The following is a 24,103-nucleotide window of genomic DNA, read 5'->3' as shown; positions in this document are numbered from 1 at the left end:
TCAAAAACTTTGTTGTCAATCTTCGACAAATATATACTAATTTAAAAATCATTTGGTGAGTGACAATCGAAATAGATCTGTAGACGTCCATTTCTTGAAAGAATATGCCAGCATTTATGAATTTAATGTAAATTAAAATGCCTATATATTAGCATATGTGTACACATTAGTGTTGTTATAAAAATTGTATTGTGTATCTTGATAATGACTTGTAACATCTGTATTAGTCCTCGTATCCAACTGAAATAGAAAATATTTTTTATGGATGAGGGAGAATGGGGTGGTGGTAGTAAAAAATTAAGGGTTGATTTATCAGTAAAAGTTCAAAATTTCGTAGTAATGTAATGTTATTCTTATAAAAATTACATTAATAGTAATGTAATGTTATTCTTATAAAAGTTATATATTTGCACCCATTGTCCTTTTTGTGAGAGAGGATATACCACTTCTTACTGCATACTAAAAGGAATCACTTAATTGCATTATTACAGCGAAATGAAAGTAAGTTAATGGTACGTAATTGTTATGATCGTGTCTGAGGAGTTCGTCGAAAGCCTACATTCTATTGAGGTAACGACAAGAGCAAAAGGAGAGCTGAATGTAAAATTACAAACCAATCCATGATTAAAAAAAAAAAATTTCAAAACTACTAGAAACTATACACACTATTTGTTGTAATGTTAGTACGTAATCATTCATTGAGAGAGTATTTATTAATTTATTCAGGGGGGGGGGGTATTTATATGTGTAAAAACAATTCAGGATGTTTTTTTTTATATTGTAAAGCTTATAAGATAAACTTTCGAATACTTTTAAAGATTGCACATTGTATCCACAGTTCTGGTCCTTTTTCTTTATTAGCATAAATATTTTTCTATATGTGTTTTCATGGAAAATATATTTTAGCCCAGAAGCATGTAAACCGAGGCGAGAGGTTTCACAACTTCATTTCAAAACCATGCAGTCAAATCGATGAAATAGACAGCGTTTCAATGCAGATCTACGTAAATGAAGGCTTTTCGTATCTTTGACCAAAACTAAGACTGAAAACAAAATTAAATCGAATGTTAATACAAACAAAATAACGTCATTCCTGTAGGAAAACACAAGATAAATAAAAATGTAAACCTCAGATATAATGAAAATTTGTATCTAAAGCTCGATACTTTCAATTATTTGTTCATTGTAGTTTTAACTTAATTGCTTAGGGTGCTGTGGATATTCTTATTGATTGATTTAAACTGATTTCACATTACGTTTTCCCTCCTAGCGAATGCAAAATAATAATACATCTATCATTAACAATTGTTGAAAATCTACCGTCAATGTCATCTCATTCTGGAATATTAAGTTTAAAAGCGTCGGAAACCTGCGACCCGTCAAATCCAAGTAATCACGAACAGTCGAATCGCAGTCTCACATATGTGTAGCTTCGGCCAGTCTCATTCTAGTCTTATATAAGTGTAGCCACGATCGGTTGCATTTTAGTTTCACATAAGTGTAGCCACGACCAGTTAATCGCCTTAAAGTCTCATTTAAGTGTACCACGATCGGTCTTATCCTTGTCTAACATGAGTGTAAGAACGTTTAGTTGCATCTTAGTCTAACTTTAGTGAAACCGCCACCAATCGATCGAATAGAATTAAGTCTCACATAAAAGTAGCCACGACCGAATGCATCAAAGTCTAAAAAAATAAACGTAAAATTACAAAAAGTCAATTTGCAGTCTCAAATGGGCGAAAATTATGTCATAACTACACGAACGGTCGCATTATCGTATATCTAGATCAAAAACTGACGATTTGAGGCACAAGGGTGTAACCATTTGTCAGAAACCCACGATCACTTTCGCAAATGTGAAGGCTAGCTAATATCTATACTACTAAACTTATTGACTGGATTTTTTGTGCTTTTAATACTGGTATATATGGTATATATTGTAAGTGCTAATCGGGACTCGTTTTATTTCTATTAACGTTAATGAATTAATAATCAGCAAAATATGTCCTAAAAATCCGGAATTTTAACCGGAATAAATTTGAATTGAACTCTGTAATCTCCAAAATCTGAACTTCCTTGGCTGCATTCAAGATCGTAGCAGCTAGCCAAGCCACTAGGTCGTAGATATTTAGGTCTATTTAACGGCCAGCTGCTAGGTCTCATATTTGAAGTTGAAAATATTCAAGACTTATTACATCGACATAATTTGTTAATTTCAAGCGGAAATATACATGTTAAAATTCGTTATACCTTAAAGGATAAATAAAATATCACTAAATAAATAGACTTCAGGTTTGTTACAAAGTGGAACAATGACTAAGGTGATAATCTTGAATTTGATGCTTAGCAAAAAATATTTAGGCTACGAATAATCTACGTCGCAGCTAGGCTAGCTTACCGTTCAACTACGTAGCCCTACGTAGCAGCCACGATCTTGAACGCAGCCCAGCTCGATTTTAGTAAATGGGGCGAATCCACATTTTACAGTTTTAAAGTGAACAAGTTCTTCAAAGGATCTTGCTGTCCATCAAAGTATTATAGGAATATAAATATGATACATAGGACAAGTTTTCTTAAATGCATGCATAATCTTTTTTCCATTTTACACAAATAGTGCATTATATATTCATGAAACTAATGATTAATATCTGCATATTCTTTGAAATACTATTTTATTTTTAATTTTTTTTATATTTCTAACCATATGAAAAGAATTTCCGAAAATATTTTTGAAGAGAATGGGACACGGTGGTAGTAATTGCATGGTTCCAGCAAGATTTTATTTATCCCCCGCTTTTTGCACATTTTGTTTATCTAACTCGATGCTTGCACAGGTTAAATCCAGTGCATATACATACAATCAAGTTAGCATGTTTGTAAATGCAATTAAGAAATTAAAAGGCTAGAATTTGAAAGAGAAAATCGCCAACACAGTTTTCTTTCTTTTCTTTCATTTCATGTTGTCTAATTTTTTGAATTAAAGAAATTCGATATTTTGAGATGAATGTCCTTAATGATTTAGAATAAAAATATTTTTTGTGATGAAATCATCAAAACAATAATTATATGCAATTTTAAAAACAGGAGCAAAGAAATGAGAGACTGACGCACGGTTGATCATGTGCATTATAGCATCGCCCTTACACAAAGTGTTGTCATTAACTCGTATATTGTCCTTTACAAAAATTTAGATTATTGATTAAAAAAACTTTGTACATGACACAAATTTTAGATTATTGATTAAAAAAACTTTGTACATGACACAAATTTTGATTATCAGTAATCTAGATCTATTTTTGTAAAGGACAATATCCGAAGGAAAATAAGATATCAAAAAAAAAATTAAGCTTATCTAAAAATAATCAAGCTTAACAGAAAACAAAGGTTCTGTGTTCTATTTAAAGTTACAGGTTGTTGTGGATAACCTATATCTTGTGAAATACCACATACATGTACTTTAAAATTTTGTGAAATAATGTCTACTTAAAACTTAAAAAAAAAAAACCCTCAAAGCCCCCTGTTTATTAATTTATACTTGAAATTTATGAATCAGTCTTCCTCCTTGAACATTTGTACATTGTTCTCATTTTTTCTATAATGTGTACCGTACCTCTGAAATTGCATCTATTATTTTGTAAATATTGATGTATTATAATATAATAATAATGATAATAATAATAATAATAGTTTATTTCCAATTTTGGGCCCAGAGGGCATACAAGATTACAGATATTAGATAGAAATGCCTAAAACAGAGAGATTCTACATATAAAAATAGTCCATACAAATACATGAACTTGTAACAGCCGGGCAAATGTACATCAGTATGTCAAAACATATAAACAGTGTGCATATAATATATAGTCATAAAAGTAGTTTATACAAATATAAAGATAGTATCATGATTTGTATATAAGTAATTCACCGGTCATTTAGATCTCAAAGTATTCTGTCTTTTTTTTGAAAGCATTGATCAGAAATTCACTTAACTTTGTAAGATAAATTTGTCTTTCTTTGTTAAAAGTATAAAGTTTTTGTTGAGTATTGAGACATAATGGAAAAATGAATTTCTTTCTTCTTTATATAATGGACATTCAGTAAGAAAGTGAGTTTCATCTTCTACACAATTTTGGTTACATAATAAACATGTTCTTTTGTTTCTTTCTAAATGAATTCTTTGACCAGTATTATTTTTTGCAAATTCATATCTACCTCTATCAACTCGTAAGACATTATATATGTACCGTCACGTTGACGGTTTGAGTGAAATAAATTGAAAATTAAATTGAATTATTGTATGTATGTTTTTGTATATCTCTGATGCAATGCGACACTCACATAATTATTGATTGTATGTATAGAATTTGACATAAGAAAATGCAAACCTTTGAAATTTTCACATTTAATCGAGCAATTAATTGCCAGACATATTTTTCCCCAACAAACATTACGGTCTATTCAAAACCTTCTTTGTTGAACAATTAGCCGATTTGTTTCTGTATAAATTTTGTCTTCCAGTGCAGTTGCGTGTCAATAATTGGAATCTTCTCCCTCGTGGGTTTTCACAAAACTAAACAGAGAAACATGGAAACATGCGTGCATTTCATTAATATAACTCACTTTTTATCCTTTTTTGTTATTTATTTATCTAATAATGTTGTCAGTAATTACAATTACAGACATCCTGTTTGTATGTTAGCTTCCCTAATTTGAATCTTTTTGATTTCTTTCTTTCTTTTTGGCTGATTTTTAATTCTACATATTCAATTCAATTCTTTCCTCACCCAAAACCAAGTTAATCACTGGTATATGAGGGTTATTTTAAAAAGAAATATATTTTTTAAAATTCCACAAAAACAGACAATGATCACAAGAACGTGTATATATAATGAACAATATGGAGGTATACAGTAGGTTGAAGAGGTTTAAGAAAAAGCATACATTTTTTTAAAAAAAAATTCCGTTATAATTTTGACAATGCATTTCATTGTTCTTCGTCATAAGTATTCATCAGCAATCTAATCTTTGTAATATTTGGATGATCAAATTATCTCTTGGACTAAATTGTTTTCCGCAAATTGTGTATATACTAAAAATAATAACGAAATTCATCACCAATGATGTCAAATGCGCGGATCCAGAATTTTTTCCAGGGGGGAATCCAATGGTAATTTTAGTTTGCCAGGAAGGGGTGGGGTCCGAGGCATATTTTTGGTAATTTAATAATGTAGTTTAAAGAAATTTGAATTTTGCAGGGGGTCTGGACCCCCCCCCCCCCCGATCCGCGCGTATATCACAATCATACATTATCTAACAGTCTAATGGGTTGTAAAGGACATCAACGTAATAATGCAAACTGTAAATTAAGAGCAAAAAATCTCCGAAGCAATGGATTATTGTCTTTAAACTGATTATTAAAAAAAAGAAAAAAAAAGAAAAAGATAGCTGAGAATGGAAGGTCAGGGTACTTATATAGTTAATTATTTTAAGTTTTTCCACTCTTTCTCTTTTTATTCCGGTCGAAATTTCTAAAGATAAATAAGATTAATTGGAACATGGTGTAGGAAATTTTCAGGGACACATTTATTCGGTCCCCGCCACGATGTCTCTTGCTCTCCTCTGATGTGGGGCCCCGCGGGAAATGTTAAACACTTATAGGACTTTAAAAACGTCGTGTTGAAATGACTCCACAGCAGCTATTGTCATTACAATGGATTATGTTCCCTCTCGCTTTACAACATATATCGACAAAAACACTTCATTATGCAAGATTAATTAGATATATATTACTTTCTTATCTTTTCTCATCTCTTTAATTTTTACAAAAAGTTTTTTTTAGAAATATCGTTATATGTCTATCGCAGAGTTTCTATTGTACAATGACTACAGACACATATCACTGTTATTCATGTAATATTCTTCCCTAGAGTAATCTCTAGACACTGGGCACACAAATCGTCATTGACACTGATGTCTCTAATGTCTTGATCATTGTCATTTCCTCTCATAGACACATGCTCTCCAGAGAAAAGCAAAGGCGCGCTTCATCTATAAATCGGTGTAAAAAAAAAAAGAAATAAAAAAATACCTATAATTTACTTTACTATAGTTATACAAAGTATTTATTTTATATAGTATGTAGTCTATGCAGTGGTCTTATTTTTATTTCTCTGTTCTTAATCCTACATGAATTCCAACTTCTTTTAAAATGCTGCAATGACATGTTTAATTATGTTTCATATTATATTATGAACTTGTTATATTCTTTACCTATTATTCTTATATATATAATTCAATGTAATTGAAATATCAGTTTGTAACTTTGATCCTTGGGGAGAGGGCTAAAATAGTCACAGCCTGGTGTCCAATCCTATTATGGACTTATTTGCATAATAAAATATTAGTTAAATAAAAAATATATAGCATGACAATGAATTTAGTTATTTTTAATGAATCATTTTAGATTGGGGGGGGGGGGGGGGGTGGGGGGGCTCTATGGGTAAAGAAATTTATTTTTTGTTTTCGTGACAAACCCCCACCCCCCAAACAAAACAATAACAAAAAAAACCCGAACACCCCCCCCCCCCCAAAAAAAAAAAACAACAGCAAAAAACAACAAACGAACAAAACTTGTCTTTCGTTTCAATGTACCATAAAAAATCGTTTTTATCATTAATCATTAATCGAATAATACAAGAATGAGTTAATCATCTTTTATTTATACAACGTCAAATCTGATTAGCCATCATAACAAAGGGTAAACCAACCAAATCCTTACTTTTATACAGACTTTGGTTCAATTATCAAGATGGCTGACTAATGCCGAAAATTTTGAACTTGAAATTGTTATGTTATGTTTGTGCTTTATATATGAGCGAAGGAACATGTTCAGTCGACCATACTTTCAAACATTCACGTTGGTAACGTTTGACAGCTATGAGTTACATCAGCAAGTGCTTTTTATCGGGAAATCGTCATGCAATTAGCACTTTCATACCTCAATCGATAACAAACGGATTTAGTGTAGTATATTTCAATAATGGTAAATATTTCAGTTCGGATATATTTTTTTATTTTAAGTTTTTTCAATTTGAATTTCAGACAACTTTTCCCAATAGTACATACTCTTGCCCAATTGTAATGTACTTTCAACATCTGTGGTTCACTGGTTGTAAATTATGTTGACATTTTACTCATTATCGCCCATTGATATTACAGGATAATTTACCTTCAACTGAACAAAAGGGATATACAAATCATGAAGCTCTTCAAAGACTTCATACCGAAATGTCAAAAGAAATTAATTCGCAAGAAGACAAGGAAAAACAGCAATCCTTTGGATCCCTGTGTAAATCCCTTGATCCGTCACAGATACAGTCTACATTCCACTGGAGTGGTTGTTTCATTGTGGCAACAATTGCCATATTATTGCTTGTCACATTTGGAATAAGTACTCAAAAGTAATAATGATTATGATTTATATTTTTATTATGTTTTATGTGCCACACATTCATATTATTAATAATAAAATTTGATGCTCAAGTCAATGAAGCGATGTGTTCAATAGTTAAGTTAAAACTCTTGTGTTTCCTTCAGATTCAAATAACATCAGTATTAAAAGGTTTGTTTGATTTGTTTCAGCTCGGACAATGGGTTTGGATGGTACAAAGTTGAATTTGTGATCTGTGTGTTCACCATTATTATAAATGTATGGTTTTCTGTATGGAACACTCGACTACAGAGAAGAGAATTTATTCGATTATCAAAGCTAGCTTTGAGACGCATAGAGGGTACATTAGTTCTTTTTAACATTTTATAATTCAAATTAATTTAGATGCAATAACTTTTTTCACAAATAATTTTTTAATATTTACCGTAAATATTATGAATTTTAAAGATATTATCTGATCCCCTGTACATTTTTTAAACATCAAGATGTTTTATCCAAATCCGATTGGTGTGCTGAGGATTTTCCATTCATAAACTCACCAATATCACCATGCATTTCTCTGCAATGGACAATCAGAGATGGGATAAATACAAACGTTCCAGTTCCCTTGTTGGTCAAGGAAGACATCATCCTTCTAAGGCCAGGACAAAGAGTTCCAGCAAAATGTGTGATACTGAAGGAGGTATAGAAGGATTTGATATTTGTACAGTCAAATAAGAAGTTTTGAATCAGCTGCCACTTTTTAAACATCGAAAAAATCCATCAGGTCACACAAAAATGACCCATTTTTCTGAAATGAAATTCTTCTAAATCTTCATATTATTTATTAAGGACACAGTATAATGTGCTGTTTGGTATGTTTCTTATTTTATCTTTGAGGAGTGTGGGATATTCAGAACATGTGCCCCAGTACTTGTATTTTTAAATACCTGGTAACAGGGATAGGACAGCCTGAGTTTCTAAATGTTTTTAATCGATGTTGTATTATACATATTCTGTATTTCTTGCAATCAAGGGGAAAATGTAGAATTTTAAGTGATTGAAAACAAATTGATTGGGTAGGGGTAATTTTAATGGGTTGGCTGGAGTACATTAAACATAATGTTTTTATTGTTGGCAGAACCTTTTTTTCTCTTTCTTTTTTTTATTTTATTATAGTGGCATCATAAATTAATTTTTAATTTTCATATACAGAACTTGATTGGAGACAAGATTCTTATGGAGGGAGATATTTACACACAGGAGCGAGAGGCAGAAAAAAGGAGATTAAGTGCAGATATTCCTCAGAGTAAAACTCCAGTGGCTGTCAGTTACTTCAAGCTATTAGAGACTCCATATATATCACAACTTAGGTCAGACTACAGTAATAATAGTTTTTTTTTCTGTAATTATTTTTATATTAGACGATATTTTTTATGGAATAAAATGACACTCAAGGGAGTAAAGATTCTAAAAAAATAAATTTAGTCTCTAAGTAACAACATTTCAAATCCCATTTGTTTCACTCCATCTTCACAAGCCAAGAGTTTTATAGTCAAATCCACCGAAGAGTGGAGTGGACCTAAAACCCAAAAGTCATGAAGATGGCTTTACTCAGAGAAGTGAAAAAATGTGGAGAAGATTTTTGTTTATTGACTTTCAATTTGAGATCTTTTTCTCATTTATATTGCATGAGAAAGAAAAGAAATGGATTGCATGTAATATGTTTGTATTTGAACTTTGCTTGAAATGTGCTTGTATTTGAAATTTGATTTAGAATGTGTGATCTTAATTTGCAGGAAGATTTTGAGTAACAGAGTGGGGCACCCTGTTAGCTCTACAGAAAATGAGAGATACAATATAGCATGTGTCTGGCTGGAGAGAAGACTGCTTCCTGTTGTAGCTGTAAGTAAACTCTGAAAGAGTTATCTCTCTTTATACAGTGCTTTGTTTGGCTGTGAGTGAGTGGACCGGTTCTACTACTAATTATGTGTATTGCTTTCCTTGCCTCAGAAAATCTTTTAAACACCTAAACCAACCCTGAAAGACGGTCCCCATTCTTTACCTCTAAACAAAATTCGTCTTCTTCAAGACGTGTTAAGAAATAAATCTTGTACATGTTTTTGTGCACAAAAATTTGCAAGTCTTTTGCATAAACAGAACTGTAGCTCTACAATCTGTCAACCCAAATTTTCTTGTAAAGCTACAGTACAGTAGCTATTGTAATTAATTTACAACAAGTATGTTACATTTTAAAATATGAAAAATTAACCCAATACAATGTATAACAGGGTTTATGGTATTTAGTTTTATGTTCTTGCAGGTCTTACTTCTGGTTGTAAACGTGTTGAGAACCATGTACATTCCAGGGCATGTTGGACACTGGACAGAAACTGTAGTCATTTTACCAGTAAGTGTGTCAAGGATGAAAACATTTTTGAATCAACTTTAATGTCACAGTACAGTGTCTTATCAGTCACACCGATGACAATGTAGATTGCTGTGACATATTTTGAAAATTGAAGCTACGTGTCATTTTATTATGTGTTTTGTATTTATGTGAACTTGTAGTGATTAGCAATAATAGACACCATGTTTTGTATTGTACTTTGGAATCATTAGATTTTGTTGTGACTCAATTTTCGTGGAATTGGTGGGTACCTCTCATCCACGTATTAACATCCTCCACAAATTACCATAATAAATTTTGGTAATAAAGTCATATTTCCTTTTGTAGGTGTCAGAGAATACATGAAATTACATCCCCACTAACCTGTTGAATTTAAGCAATCCAAGAAAATTCTCCCCCCTCCCCTTCTAATTTAATGACTCCACAGTAACTGTAAAACTGAATAGATTTTTCAACAAGCTTTGACTACCCATATATTCTCATGTGTAGTACAAATGAAATTTGATGGCATTATTTTCTTCAAGTTTCGGAAGGGAATGTTTAAAATGTATTCCAGTTGAAAATGCCTGAACATTTAATTTTAGGACCCCATTCAAAGCAACATACCATACTTGGTATTTTAATCACCATCTTAATTAATTTTAGTCAGTTGCATTGTTATTGTAAATAAATTTTGAAATTGTATAGTCAATGTCTGTGAAATGATTGAATTGACAGTTTATTGTATCAACATGACATACAATATCAGCAAATACCTTTACAAAATATGCACTAAAAAAAATGAAAGAACATTTCTGTGGTGGTATTTTTTTTTTTCATCCATGTAGTTTCTTAGATACGATAGATTTCTTATTTTACGAGAGTACTTAATTCCGCAATTCTACCATTTTAGATCAAATTGCAAGAATATAAAATTGTGAGGACCTCATACATGTTTCTATCATAGTTTTATTAAGTTTACATCTGTCTGAAAAATAAAAGCGAGAAACTAAATGTGCTTACGCAGATAGTAGTTCCTTGTGTTCAATTTGGAATCTACAGTATATTTTGAGAAATAATTCCTCTTGTTTTTCATTATTCTTTTATTCACATACAGAGACATTAATAAGATATACTGTAAATTCCTAATTAAACGCGAGGAATTAATATCCGCGTAAAATCGCGAGAAGTCCGCCTCGCGAATTTTAAAATCTCGCTTTTAATTTTGGGACACATGTAAACAACATGAAAGCAAGATAAAATTTCGGCATTCGCGATTTCATGTTCTCGCGATTTGATGGTAAATCGTTGAATCGCGGAATTAAGTACTCGCGTAAAATAAGGAATCTACAGTATTTTACTTTGCAAACATTTTTTGTCATTATTTTCACAATCTATCTGTGTGTTACAAATCTGTAATGGTGTCAGAACTCAGAAGAGAAATAAATATGTGTATGTGAATTACAGTCTGTGGAATTAATACAGTAGTTTGAAATCATTGTGTTAGATATTCATTCTTGAAAGCAAAATTCTTACAGAATTTTTTTTTATCGGTACAATATTTAAAGAATATTTTGATGTTTTGTAAGCAAAGAATTCATGGAATTAAATGGCAGATATTGATGCATCTAGTAACCTATCATGTATTTTGATAATTTCAGATCAATGCTATCTTACCACTAACTCCTCTCTTTCTGCCCATTTTGTGGAGAATGGTGAATTACTATGGACAGGCTAGAGTGTATGCAGCATTCAAAGTAGCCAAAGAAACAAAGGTTAGACATTTTTTTTTCCAGGAACAGTGTAATGAAAACAAACCGTATCTGCCATAGTACAATACATTTATGATATAATTTCACATAAAGATGGACATTGCTGTACACTTCATAGAGTGTTTACCACTTAATGAGAAATACATTTGTAAGGTATATTTTCCAAAAGAAATGGTAAACAGTGTAATTTAGCATATATGTTGTGAAGGAGCAAACTTCTAGTCAAATTTTAATTAAAAGTAAACTAAAGTATTCTATTACTGTTTAACAAATCTAAAACTTTTTCCAGTAGTAAAAGAGCTACATGTATTCTTTTAAAAAGGGATACCAGTACCGGTATATTAATCAACCATTAATTCGTTTTTTCCTATTAGGTGCTGTGTGAAGACAGTTTTAGCAGTGACAGTGACATATCAGAAGATGAAGCCAAGGTGGACATTAAGCTGAATAATATCCTAAGCCTCTACTGGGACCTCGCCAATGGCCAAGGTTGTTACATCTCACGGCAGATCAACATCGCCCAGACTCTTGGATCTGTGTCGGTAAGTCAGATACTTTTAACCAAATTTTATTCGCATGCAAGAAATTATTGCAAGGTTAGAGATAGCCATGCCATTGCAAACATTTCTTGCTGATATCCAGTCCTCAAATGTTTTGGTATAATATTTTCCAGATACAAGTTTTCATCAGTTTGATCGTGAATATAAGTCGCCGTAAAATAGTTTATTTCTAGTAAATCACAAAATTAATTTTATCTTACTGAATTTTTTGATTGTGATATACTGTTTTTATCTTCATGTTTCCTGTAGTCATTCTGTTGTGTGGACAAGAAGGGAATCCTCTCCTGGCCCAATCCCACGGCCGAGAAGATCTGTTTCCTGACCCCTGAGTCACAGAGAGACCCAGTAAACGATGAGGAGGATCAAGGGTTTTCCAATTCCTGTGACAAAATCCATCCCCACCCGGAGGGGACAGAGAAACATACAAGTATGATATACATGCATGTAGCGGCATTCCATAAAAAATTTCAAAGAGTTCCCTCTTTGTACTGTAAATGTGGATATGTTTGTGGGGAAGGGTTTAATGATTGCTGTTTAAAATCATGCAAGGTTTACTGTATAGGTAATCTACAGATTAATAACAGAGGATACAGATTTTTCAGTTCATTTATATTTGATGACACTCAGATAAAAGAAAAGTTTTCTCTAACAGGTGTGAACAATATAACATTGAGATACCATTTCCCCCTATGTTTTTAAAAAATAATGATTTTGTTAATTTATTTATGGTGATCTAATAAATTTTATTATTATTTTAGCACCTCATGCAGCAGGCAGCAGCGTAGAAGTTTTGGATCTCACTCATGCTTCCATGGTAAGTTTATTTGGATTATCTCCCTTTACACACATTTATTTTTTATCTAGGGAGAAAAAATAAGGATAGAGTTCATCAAATTTCACTTTTCTAAAATCTTGTAGAATCAGAATTGAACATGAAAATATGAATGCAAGGGTAATTCCCTAAAATCTCTTAAATAAACTGAGGCTTATTTCTATCTTTTATACTTGGTGAAGAATTTTCCAAAAACTATAATTTTGAAAGCAGCTCATTTTTTTAGATGAAAAAGTCAATCAGAAAAAATAAAGCCAGAATAGACTTATACTGCATGATCAAGTGATGAACCAGATAATGAAAAAAATGCCTAAAGGGTTCAGTATAGATATTTAAGAGGTATTTGTCATTCATGATTTTAAGTGTGTCTGAGAAACAGAAGGTTATTCTTGAGTGATGAATTTATAAATGCTGGCAAACTACACAACATTGTATAGGAGTAAATCTTTCTCTTTCACTACCAATATTTTCAATTACTTAATGAGAGGGATATTCCCTAACTTTTACCTGTACAAATTTACTCCCAATTTTAGTATTTGTATACATTTTCCTTAAAGGGACTTGGACACGATTTGACTGAACATTTTCAAATTTTATTTTTCCATTTTCAATGTTTATGCTGATAAATATAGAAGTTTTTAATGCTATGTCAAAATTTGAAAGTCAAATATCAATTTATACGCAAGATACAGAGTTCATAATTCTTTGTTTTGTAAACAAAGCTCGAATATTGTCATTTTAACATATGTGTTGTATTGGTGTAAGTTTTAATCAATTGTATCTTTCTTTTGTTGATACTAGTATTTATGAAGATAATGAGTTGTTTAAGTTGTTTTTTACATGTCATTTTCTCTAAGAAATGGTAATTCTTTACATTACATATTTTGTAAACAACTATAAGACTCGAGCTTTGTTTACATAACAACCAATTCTTACCCTTGTATCTCGCTTGTAACTTGACTTTAACATCCAATATATTGGTAATTCATTTAAAATGCACCAGTTAACCATTTTTTATATTAAAAATAAAAATAAAATTGTTGATCTCAAATCGTGTCCAAGTCCCTTTAATATGCCGGGATATTAAATAACAGATTTATTCAAGAAAGATATTCACTTTACGGTGATTGCCTTTTTCTTAAGATATTGGGTATTGAATAAACTGCTAGAGTGAATTCTTGTCATCAACATGAAAATTTGGCTTTTATCTTAACCTTATTAAAGTGAACTCTCTTGCCTCCACTCAAGAAACACGAGAAACACGCTGTGCATTATCTCTCATCTGAATTTATCTGGTCAGTTTTAGCCTCTAAAAATCTGATAAGATGGTCAATAAATGGAAGCTTTAACCCCTGTTGTAATTTCTGGAGGGTTAGTTTTGACGAGTTCTAATGAGCTTTTCTGAGAACTCAGTACTCTTTCTAATTTTCATTATTTCTATGTAATTTGAACAACATTATTGTTGGCAACATTAATTTAAATAGTTTTGTTATACTTTCATGTTAAATACTGAAATCTGATTGGTTAAGACGCAGTTAATAATATTTACTATTACCCTCAGCGTTAGCAACGCACTTGGCAACGGGTAACATTAAAAAATGTTACATGCGCGAAAATTATGCGCGTACGGTTCGCTGTAAAATTCACGTTATTCCTATATAAAAGCAGTAAAATTTTCTTAAAAATTTTAAAAAAGACATTCAGTATAACAAAATAAATAGTGCCTGTTTGGGAGGATAACAGTTGAAATTGACACCCCTCGAAAACCATTGTCAACCTCCGCTTCGCGTCGGTTGACAATGGTTTTCTCGGGGTGTCAATTTCAACTGTTACCCTCCCAAACATGCACTATTTATATAATAGAGCCCCCTACCTCCCCCCTTCCCCCATTTTCTAATCATACATGAAGATTAATTTGTACTGGTGGATCTAAAAACAAAGTGATTAAAAATTTTATAAGATGTCTGTAGAAAATACAAAAAAATGGAAGTGAAAGAAATGGTCAAAATTTTTTGATACTTAAGAAAGTACAGTTTAACCTCGATATCTCGAACACCGATATCTCGATTACAATAGATATGTCAAAGTGATTTTTAAGTTCCAGCCACTTATTTTTTAAGTGTTTTACCCTCAATATCTCGAATATTCGGATATCTCAAAGTTTTCAAATAGTCCCATCTAGTTTGAGGTAACAAAAATACTATGCAAGATAATGGATTGTTATACAAATCTCATTATTGAAATGTGACTTATTTGAAGGCTTTCGTAAGAAATGAGGTCCTCATTTTCAATAGAGGTATTATTGTGGTATTATTGTGTGTAGTTTATTAATAAAATCTTAAAGTAATACACCAATACGAAGCATAAAATTAAAATTTGATCTCTGTAGAAATAGGTTTTGTATTCAAAGGAAAACAAATTAAATTCATGACCATTTCTACAATTTCATAATATAAATATCTCTACTTAAATAATGACAATAAACTTATATGTATCCAAATTTCAATACATGAAGTTAATTCTTAAGGTATGAGAAGTCAAACTGGTAATGTGTATGCACCAGAATGTACCTTATTGATTTTCTTCGGCTCTGTGAGATAAAATTAATACTGTGATTATCACAGTTGATTAAAACTCGAGACAACGGAGAGTGCTTCTGTATGCAGAAACACCTAGCGAGTGTTTGCCTAGGACTTCGCAATCAAGAAAATGACTTATTGATCATAGCATGGTCCAAGTGATCTGCTGATCGAAATACCGGTAGATGTATGTCAACTTAAATCATCGTCATGAGAAATGAATGACAATTATGTGTATACCTTTCATCATCTAGGTTTAAAACACTCATTTGGCTCCATGAATATGCGGTTTGTTTGCTCATAGAGTTCCAAGTCTCTTTATTGTTGTCCAGTGTTTTTTTTTAAGCATTAAAGTTTCCGATTACATGTCAATAGAAGATTTATAATTATATAAGGTGAGAGGAATTGGGATTTTTTGGCCCATGGGAGAAGACACAATTTGTGATGATTATCCGAGATTTGATTAATGCGAACCTGATCAAGAGAACCTCTGAATCTGTCAATCCTTTGGTGTACAATTATATGCAGAAAAATTTGATGACAGAGAATGATTTTATTAATTGACATCAATTATTTAGCTTCATTTTTTGTGATGCATAAAGTCAACATTTTTTTGCTATATACTAAGGCTAAACAATGGTTGCACATAATTTTCTTTTATTAAAGCATACACTAATTTAAACATTTTTAGATAATTACTTATATGTGGCATTGTCAATTTTAGTTTGGCAAACTACATGTTATTCACTGATATTGATGATTTTTTAGTTTTTAAAAAATAGTTAATGCATTGTAGAAAGCTTTAATTGATATTAATTAAGGTTCTTTCAATTTATATATTTGTTTGCAATTAAATTGTTATTTACCATTGCTTTTAAATCTATAATACATGAAGTAAATTTATCTCAAACAATCATTTTCAAAAAATGTGGAGGAATATTTATTGTAATTTTTTAGTGGGGGTTGGGGGGTGGTGGGGTCTGAAATGTGGAACATGTACTCTTAACAATATTCCAGGTAAACAACATTACAAGTTTATCTTATTAATAATGTAGCAGCTGTGCTTATTTGTAACCTGGCGCTTAATGATTCTTTCTATCATAAATTATGATCCCCTGAGCTGACTTGCAGCATCATGGTTATTATAGCTCCCAGGTCTTTTATTTCGAATTCTGACCTGTTGCCTGGCATGCATGGTTACTACTTAACCATGTTTACTACTTAAGGAAGGTCCTCATATTTTTCATCAAAGAAACTGCTGCAATTAAGACATCCATGGTTGCTGGAGCATGGGAAAAAACATCCTGTTTTTTCAATTTTCTCTCTCTCTCTCTCTCTCTCTCTCTCTCTCTCTCTCTCTCTCTCTCTCTCTCTCTCTCTCTCTTTAAATCACTGTGCTATGAATACATTAACCAAGTGCTCTGCACCATCTGTTATTTTGTCCTAGAGATATTCTCGCTGGCCTCATTGATTGTTGTCAAGATTCAAAATTGTTTGTTTCTCAGATGGGAAAATTCTCTCGTCTTGAAGTGCGGCAAATTGCAGTCATTATATGATATCCCTGCAGGGGAAGAAATCTAATGTTTAATTCACATGCCTTGCCAATGTACTTTTATTTAGAAGTTTGATATGCACCCTGCAAGTATATGCAGTTCAGGGGAGAAATGGTCTTGTACATAAAGTACATGCAAGCATCATGTACTCTTTCGCTGTATACGGTACTTGTACGCTAATAATGTTCCTTGGTATACTTGTACTGTTGTTGTGATTTTTATAAGTACACATATACATGTACTTGGACTCCAATCTAAGTAAAATCAGATCTTTGATCCACTCCAACTAGATCTCTGCACAAACAAAATAACGAATATTTAATTTAAATGAAGAATATTTATTGTAAAAATTTTTTGTGGGGGTTAGTAATTACATAAGATTACTCTAACGAAACCCCTTTCATTATTAAGGTTAAATTCAGTGACTTTTGTGTAGCAATCTACCGGGGTAGTTGGAGCAGATTAAAGATCTAATTTTAATGGGATTCAGCCATTTTCCATCAAATCGCTAGAACACAAAACTGGGAATGTCAAATTTTTATCATAGTTTCATGTCGTCTACATGTCCAAAAAATAAAAGCGAGATTTTAAAATTCATGAGATGCGCTTCTCACGATTTTACGCGGATATTAATTCCTTGTGTTTAAATTGTTTGGACTTGAATGCATATTTTTTGTGTAAAACTATTAATATGGTTCGACTGCTATGATAATTATTTGTGTTCTTTAACATTGCTTTGACAAGAAATATCATAGCAATACAAATTACCAAACCAGCTAGTACACTACAATACTGTAGATGTACAACAACGGTACCAATAAAAATTATGCCAACTGAAGAAATACATCATACCATTACAAGAACCACAGGTTAGAAATATCATTACAATCCATGTATACATATAATAGTATAATTGTACACAGTACTCCATTGTTTTGTATAATGTCATGTGCGGATCTAAGGGTTGGGGGTCTCGACCACCCTAGACAATTCAAATTTCCAAAAATATGCCTTGGACCTCCCCCTCTTAAGCTTAAAATATCCCTCAGACCCCCATCCCCCGAAAGAAATTTTCTGGATCTAGCTATTAAGATATTGTATTGCTATATGGAATTGATTTGTACACATTATATTTCATTGTGTAATTGCACTTCTTTGATATTTCTGGTATAACTGTACAGTTATGATATTGTATTGCTATAATGATTGTACTAGCTAGTACTGCTATTGATAGATCTTGATTTATACTTGTGTTATACAAGTTTTTTTGTTTTTTTCCGATTCAGATCTGATGAAGGTTATTTCTGTATAGATTGTGCTCTTAATAAGCTTAGCACTTCAAGGATTTATCTGTAAACCTTTCCTTCTTTAAACATAGGGTGACACGTTTTGAGACGGAAATAGCAGATAAATGTTCAGAACAGATTTCTTAGTATCAATATTTGTTGGAAACTGAAAGTATTTGGATTTAGGCTGATCGAGGCTCGAGGCTCAGATTTTGACTGAACAGACAGTACAATCATTGTATTATGCAGTTAGAAAATGCTGAAACAAGGACACTTGTCCTTATTATGGAATCTTTCTTTGATAAATAGTTCCATACTTGTTTCTGGCACTCGGTACTAAAGGTTTTTAAAATCAATAAAAAAAGGTCGATATTAAATATGAGAACTGTTCCTTATATTTACCATGATAGTTAAAACCTAGCTAGTTTACTTTCCCATACATTGTACTTCATTATTTGAAATAAATATTTTGGAAAAGACATGAAGAATTTATGAAATGAATAAATGTTAAGATAATTCCGAGGATATTAATTTTTCTCCATCTCTTTTCTAGAATGCTTTTGAACTTCAATTTGACGACCCAAGCTGGATGAAGTACCTGTCATCTTTGAAGCCTCTGGTAGGTTACAAAAATTTAAAATACAGTGGTGCTTGTTATTTGATCGGATGGGATGGTGGTGGTGTTCTAACAGAGTCAAACGACATAGTTATATCTATCACTTTCTTTTCTTTTTTTTTCAATTAAACAAATTTTCAATTCATCAATTAAATGGATTGAAAAGATTTTTATCAGGCACCTTCCATTAGAAAATTAACGAGGGGATGAGGGCTATAGATCTAAGTTAAAATTAATCTGATACATGTATTGTTCAAAAGGCCAGACCATACAGGGATGTATAGTATATATACGTCCCTAACCCGATCAGGCTAGACATTGTCTGCGTTGAATTTTAAAGTACAAGTGATTAGGAAGTGATACATAATGAGGATGATTAATGCAGACCAACTACTGAGAGTAACTTGGTTTAACCCTTAATCTCCTGATCGGAACGTCCCATTTTTTATCAATGGAATCATCCACTTGTAACAAGGCAAAAAAAATGGGACAGTCTAACTTAGATGGAATAGTCCAGTTTTTAAAACATGACATATTTGTACTATAGATAATGGAATATTCCACAAAAATTTTGTCGTTTTCAAATGAAATAGACCAACAAAAATGGGAAAAAAATAACGCTGAAAGTGCAAATTTATTTTTATTCCTTAATGACTTGTTATCGTATGGAAGCAGAATATCTGAATTCGCATCTGAATGTTAATAGAGCAGAATTTGACAATAAAAGATTTTAGATGACACCAATTTACATTTAAAGTAATTCTAAATTTGAAAATGCAAAGCCAGCGAAAATTGCTAGCTATTACATAAATTGTCTACATTAAATTCATATCAAAGTCCTTTGATGATGCAGTGGATAAATTTGAACTTCATTAATGATGCAATTATTCTTGTTAAACTTATCATAAGACACTTTTAAACCAGCCAAAATTTTTCATTTCATTACACCCTCTCCACAATGTAAATTTCAAAAAATTAAAACCAGAAAAGGGGGAGGGGCCTTAAACAAAAAACCCAAAATTTAAAAGGGCAACATTTTGTGATAATTACTTTTTTCATAGAAAATATATTTTTTATAGATCAAATCACTACAAAGATATTTTTTTTTTTCAAATCTCCATATATTACATAAACTATCTTGATTCAGCATGATTCTTTTGGCTTGAGAGGATCAAATTAAAAAACAAATATTCTGGATAGATCCTATTGACAATCGTAATTTTATACATGACTGCATACATAGTTGTTTGATGGCTTTAAGGTTTAAATTAATTGTGAAAAAAAACCTAAGGGATTTAACATTTTAATTTTGAAATAACTGGCCTGCACTAAAAGGACATTTTGTTAAAAGCTATTTGAGTTGATCTAGATTTCATTGTTTGTTTTAGTTTAAACGACAAAAATGATAAGGGCATTGTATAGTTACAAAGTGCAAGCAAGATGAGGACTATATACAGTACAGTACATTAACAGTATATAGGTTAAAAGTTCAAGTCGCACTGAGTGCAAATTTTGTTTCATTTGTTACTTAAGGAAATTAAATATGATATCAGCTAGGAGAAATGGGGAAGATTAAAAAAAAATATTGTTACTGGCTGTTAGCTGAAACATTTTTTATGTTATGCATTACTAAGAGCACACATTACGAAAGATGTGATACATGCAGTCCTGTTAACCCATTAATTTTACATCTAAGTGTATTTTATTAAATGAAATAAGGAAAATATTTCTCATGGGAATACAGCATTCCTTGATAATTTGAAAAGGTTATACAGAAAACTTTAGCAGGGAATTCAGACAAGGACTTTTATGTGTAACCAGAACTTTAATGGGCTGTTCACTTAATTGTCCTAGCTCAAACTGCGTATTTAGTAGGGCAGTCCAGTGCAAAAATGTCCTTTTATCTCTTTCTCCGTTAGTCGAGCATATATTAGGAGTACATTTTGTATGAAGAGTTCATCAGACCACAATGGATTCACCCACTTTTAAACCATGACATCCACCCTGCTATACCCTATGGTGAAAAATGGAATAAGTAGGGAAGTCGTACTTTAAGAATGAGACACTGTACTATTAGGGACCCTCTGTACTCCTGGTAAAGTGCTCTTTTTGGTTAGAATTGGATAGAAGTACAGGACTTAGTGTGAAGGGAAAAAAAAAGGTGATTGCTCGCCTGTGACACCATTACATCATTTGACCCACAATAGCTGCCTAAAATAATAAATGGCTTTGTCGGTTAATAAATTCAGTGATAAGAGTCACAAAATTCGGAACAGGATAAACTGACTCAGTAAATTATGCATCCTTATGGTTTATTTTTAAAATATTTATATTTTTACCAGGAAAAAAATTAATAACACGTGAGAAAAGTTATTCTTAATGGGTCTTTCATCTCGGGGATTTTTTTTTTTTTTATCAGAAATTGTATGCATGCATGTTTTAAAAGTTTAATGAGTTGCATTGTATTTGAGGAGAGGACATATAAAGATTTACAGGAGATAATTATTCAAAGCGAGTATAATTGTTAAAAAAAAAACAGAAATTTTTTTTTGAAAAAAATCTTGTTGTTTAGTTACCGATAATATGTACATAAAATTTTTTAGATATCACATGAAAGTTATATTTTTTCCTTAATATCATCAATATAATCTTTTAAGAGAGAAAGAAAACAAATGGATTAATTTTCTTAAAAACTGTAAAATTATTTTTGGCAGATCAGTACATAAAAGTAAGTGATGATTTAGCTCTAAAAATGGGTGTCATCCTCATAAAATATTATAATCTTATTGAATCAACTAGCATGATACAGGGTTCAGGTTGTTTTCAAATTAAGTAGCTACTTTATGACATCTTGGAGTTCTTTTAAAACATAATTGATGTCTCAGCAATATGTGCAGGAAAATCAATGATCATTCCTTAAATTTCCATGCAGATTACCACTTATGATATTTGTTTAAGTTGAGCTCATATTGTAGATTAATATTCAGTATTTCACAGACATTCAATACTGTATTGATATCATTTGATGGTTTTCAGTATAAATAATTAAAGCTTAATTGTCAAGAGCTCTCAGGTTTGAGTTTCACTCTTGTTTGACGTTTAAGAATTAATTTACACACCCACCCACCCACACATTCACACCCCCTGCCCTTTCCTATCCCAAGCTGTTGTTCAAAGAAGTAGGAGTTCAAGATTGATAATCTATGTATTAAGTTACAGATAGGAAATGTCATTCAGTACGTACATCTCACCCACACCACAACATGAAGTGAAACTACAGAAATAAATAATTGATAGAAAATGTCTGCTAGTAGTCATAATGGGACCAGTATGCAAATTTCGATTTTTCTTTTTAACTTTTTTTTTTAATTAATTGCTGGATCATGTAAACATATATGTTTACAATTAATGCCACTTATGAATATTGTTGATACACAAATACACTTTGTCTTTACTCATTCATTTTGTTCCCTCTTTGACAGGGTGCATTAGTTAATTGATAGTTTGTAGATGATAATAATATCCCATACATTTGCTAAGACCTAATAAATAGTATTAATTTTCTTTTAATTCTCAAATTTCAACACAACTTGATTTTCCCCCAAAAATAATTACCATGGTATGTCTTGATCTTTATTGGACTTGATGAAGGGTATGATAAAAAAAGAAATAAATTTACATAAAATGACTGAAAAGAAAAAAAAATTGAAAAAAAAGAAAACCTCATTTGTTTACTTGGAAGAGGACTGTGCATGTTCGATGGCTGAAGGAATTATTTTTGAGTTATAAAGAGTACAACACAGGTGTCTGATGTAACAATGCGATATCTTCTTACAATAAACCTCATTATGAAGGATTGGCGTTGGTCTAATTAACTATTGAATTTCGTTTGTGCGTTTCAGGGTCTGAATATCCTTGCTAACACCTGCAATGGCAAGACCGTGGATTTGTACACAAAGTTCACGGACCACGTCGCTTCCGAGGCCCTGGCTAATGAGGACACAGTGGCAGTGGTCAATAGAAGGTACCGTAATAGGATATAGAGACAAGGGCATTTAAATTATTAAATACTCACTGTAGAGGATCTCAACACCCTCCTCCCCTCATTTTTACTCCCTTTTTCTATACAGAGTAACATGTATACCACAAAAAAAAATACCAGGGTAAATGAAAATTGGTGATTGATATTTATGAATCTAATATTAAGAGGCCTTACCCTATTACATCGATATGCATATACTAGTACACAAAATACAGGAAAATGTCAAAAATGGATAATTGATTGATTATTATGAATCTGATATTTAATTAGCACATTTGTTTTTTCTTTCCAAGATGTCTGTGCGAATTGGCTCGACAGATCGGGTTCACCGAGAAAGCATTGGACGGATTTTCATTGGACAGAATTCTCGGTGTTTACCGACAGGTGGTACGTACCATATCCCGTTCATTTTACCGGAGTCGGTCACCATTTATCCCAGTTGACATTTGTTGCTTAGTGCCTGTAATTCATCACATCAAATGTGCATAAATAATTGTGCATCACAATTGAGAAAAAGTTCATTGACTTCGAAATACTTCAAGAGCTGTATTTTATAACTGTTTACTGATCCACAGTAGAATAGTAGAATAGTTTTTTAAAGCTTTATTCTTGTACATGAACGTATCTGCTTTAAGTTTTTTATGTCACTAATCTTTAATATATATCCATATACATTCAATCCATTTTATAGATCACTTATAATCATAACATAACACCTCTTGAGAAAAAAATATTACTGGTATACAGAAAGTAAAATCTATAAGTGCATGATAAGGAAGACTATTCATTTTAGTAAACTGTTCTTATACAGATTTTTGAAACAAGCATTTACTTGTAGTTCTTATATTTGTATAAAACACAATGTACGAGCAAAATTTTGATTTCAAATCTTTGAATTACAGTCCCCTGAAGAGTCTGCCAAAGCTAAGGTGCACAGAGCCAAGTCGTTTGTTCACCACCAGATCCCAATGCCCAACATGTTCTCTGTGGTTATGAAGGAGAAGATGTCAGGTACCTATATTGTGTTACAATTATAGCTATATTC

At 31.7% G+C, this 24,103-nt stretch overlaps 1 protein-coding gene across 2 annotated transcripts in view; it reads left to right on the top strand.

Moving 5' to 3' along the window:
• Positions 1 to 24,103, top strand: part of LOC105325783 (transmembrane protein 94) — a 44,224-nt gene that overhangs the window by 12,309 nt on the left and 7,812 nt on the right. The window contains exons 1-15 of one of the 2 annotated variants that reach the window (XM_066067174.1): positions 6,801 to 7,042; positions 7,219 to 7,460; positions 7,642 to 7,790; positions 7,936 to 8,132; positions 8,645 to 8,802; positions 9,229 to 9,334; positions 9,753 to 9,839; positions 11,480 to 11,593; positions 11,965 to 12,132; positions 12,400 to 12,577; positions 12,909 to 12,964; positions 18,954 to 19,019; positions 22,919 to 23,040; positions 23,352 to 23,445; positions 23,961 to 24,069. In XM_066067174.1, the coding sequence (XP_065923246.1) occupies positions 7,040 to 7,042; positions 7,219 to 7,460; positions 7,642 to 7,790; positions 7,936 to 8,132; positions 8,645 to 8,802; positions 9,229 to 9,334; positions 9,753 to 9,839; positions 11,480 to 11,593; positions 11,965 to 12,132; positions 12,400 to 12,577; positions 12,909 to 12,964; positions 18,954 to 19,019; positions 22,919 to 23,040; positions 23,352 to 23,445; positions 23,961 to 24,069 (1,849 nt within the window). In that variant the 5' untranslated portion in view covers positions 6,801 to 7,039. Of the gene's footprint in view, positions 1 to 6,800; positions 7,043 to 7,218; positions 7,461 to 7,641; positions 7,791 to 7,935; positions 8,133 to 8,644; positions 8,803 to 9,228; positions 9,335 to 9,752; positions 9,840 to 11,479; positions 11,594 to 11,964; positions 12,133 to 12,399; positions 12,578 to 12,908; positions 12,965 to 18,953; positions 19,020 to 22,918; positions 23,041 to 23,351; positions 23,446 to 23,960; positions 24,070 to 24,103 lie in introns of those variants that run through there. The other variant, XM_066067176.1, reaches the window with a different exon arrangement.

Source organism: Magallana gigas, chromosome 7, assembly GCF_963853765.1.
Source record: "Magallana gigas chromosome 7, xbMagGiga1.1, whole genome shotgun sequence".
NCBI lineage: Eukaryota > Metazoa > Mollusca > Bivalvia > Ostreida > Ostreidae > Magallana > Magallana gigas.
The sequence above is the reverse complement of the archived record's forward strand: the minus strand, read 5'-3'. Positions and strand labels throughout refer to the sequence as shown.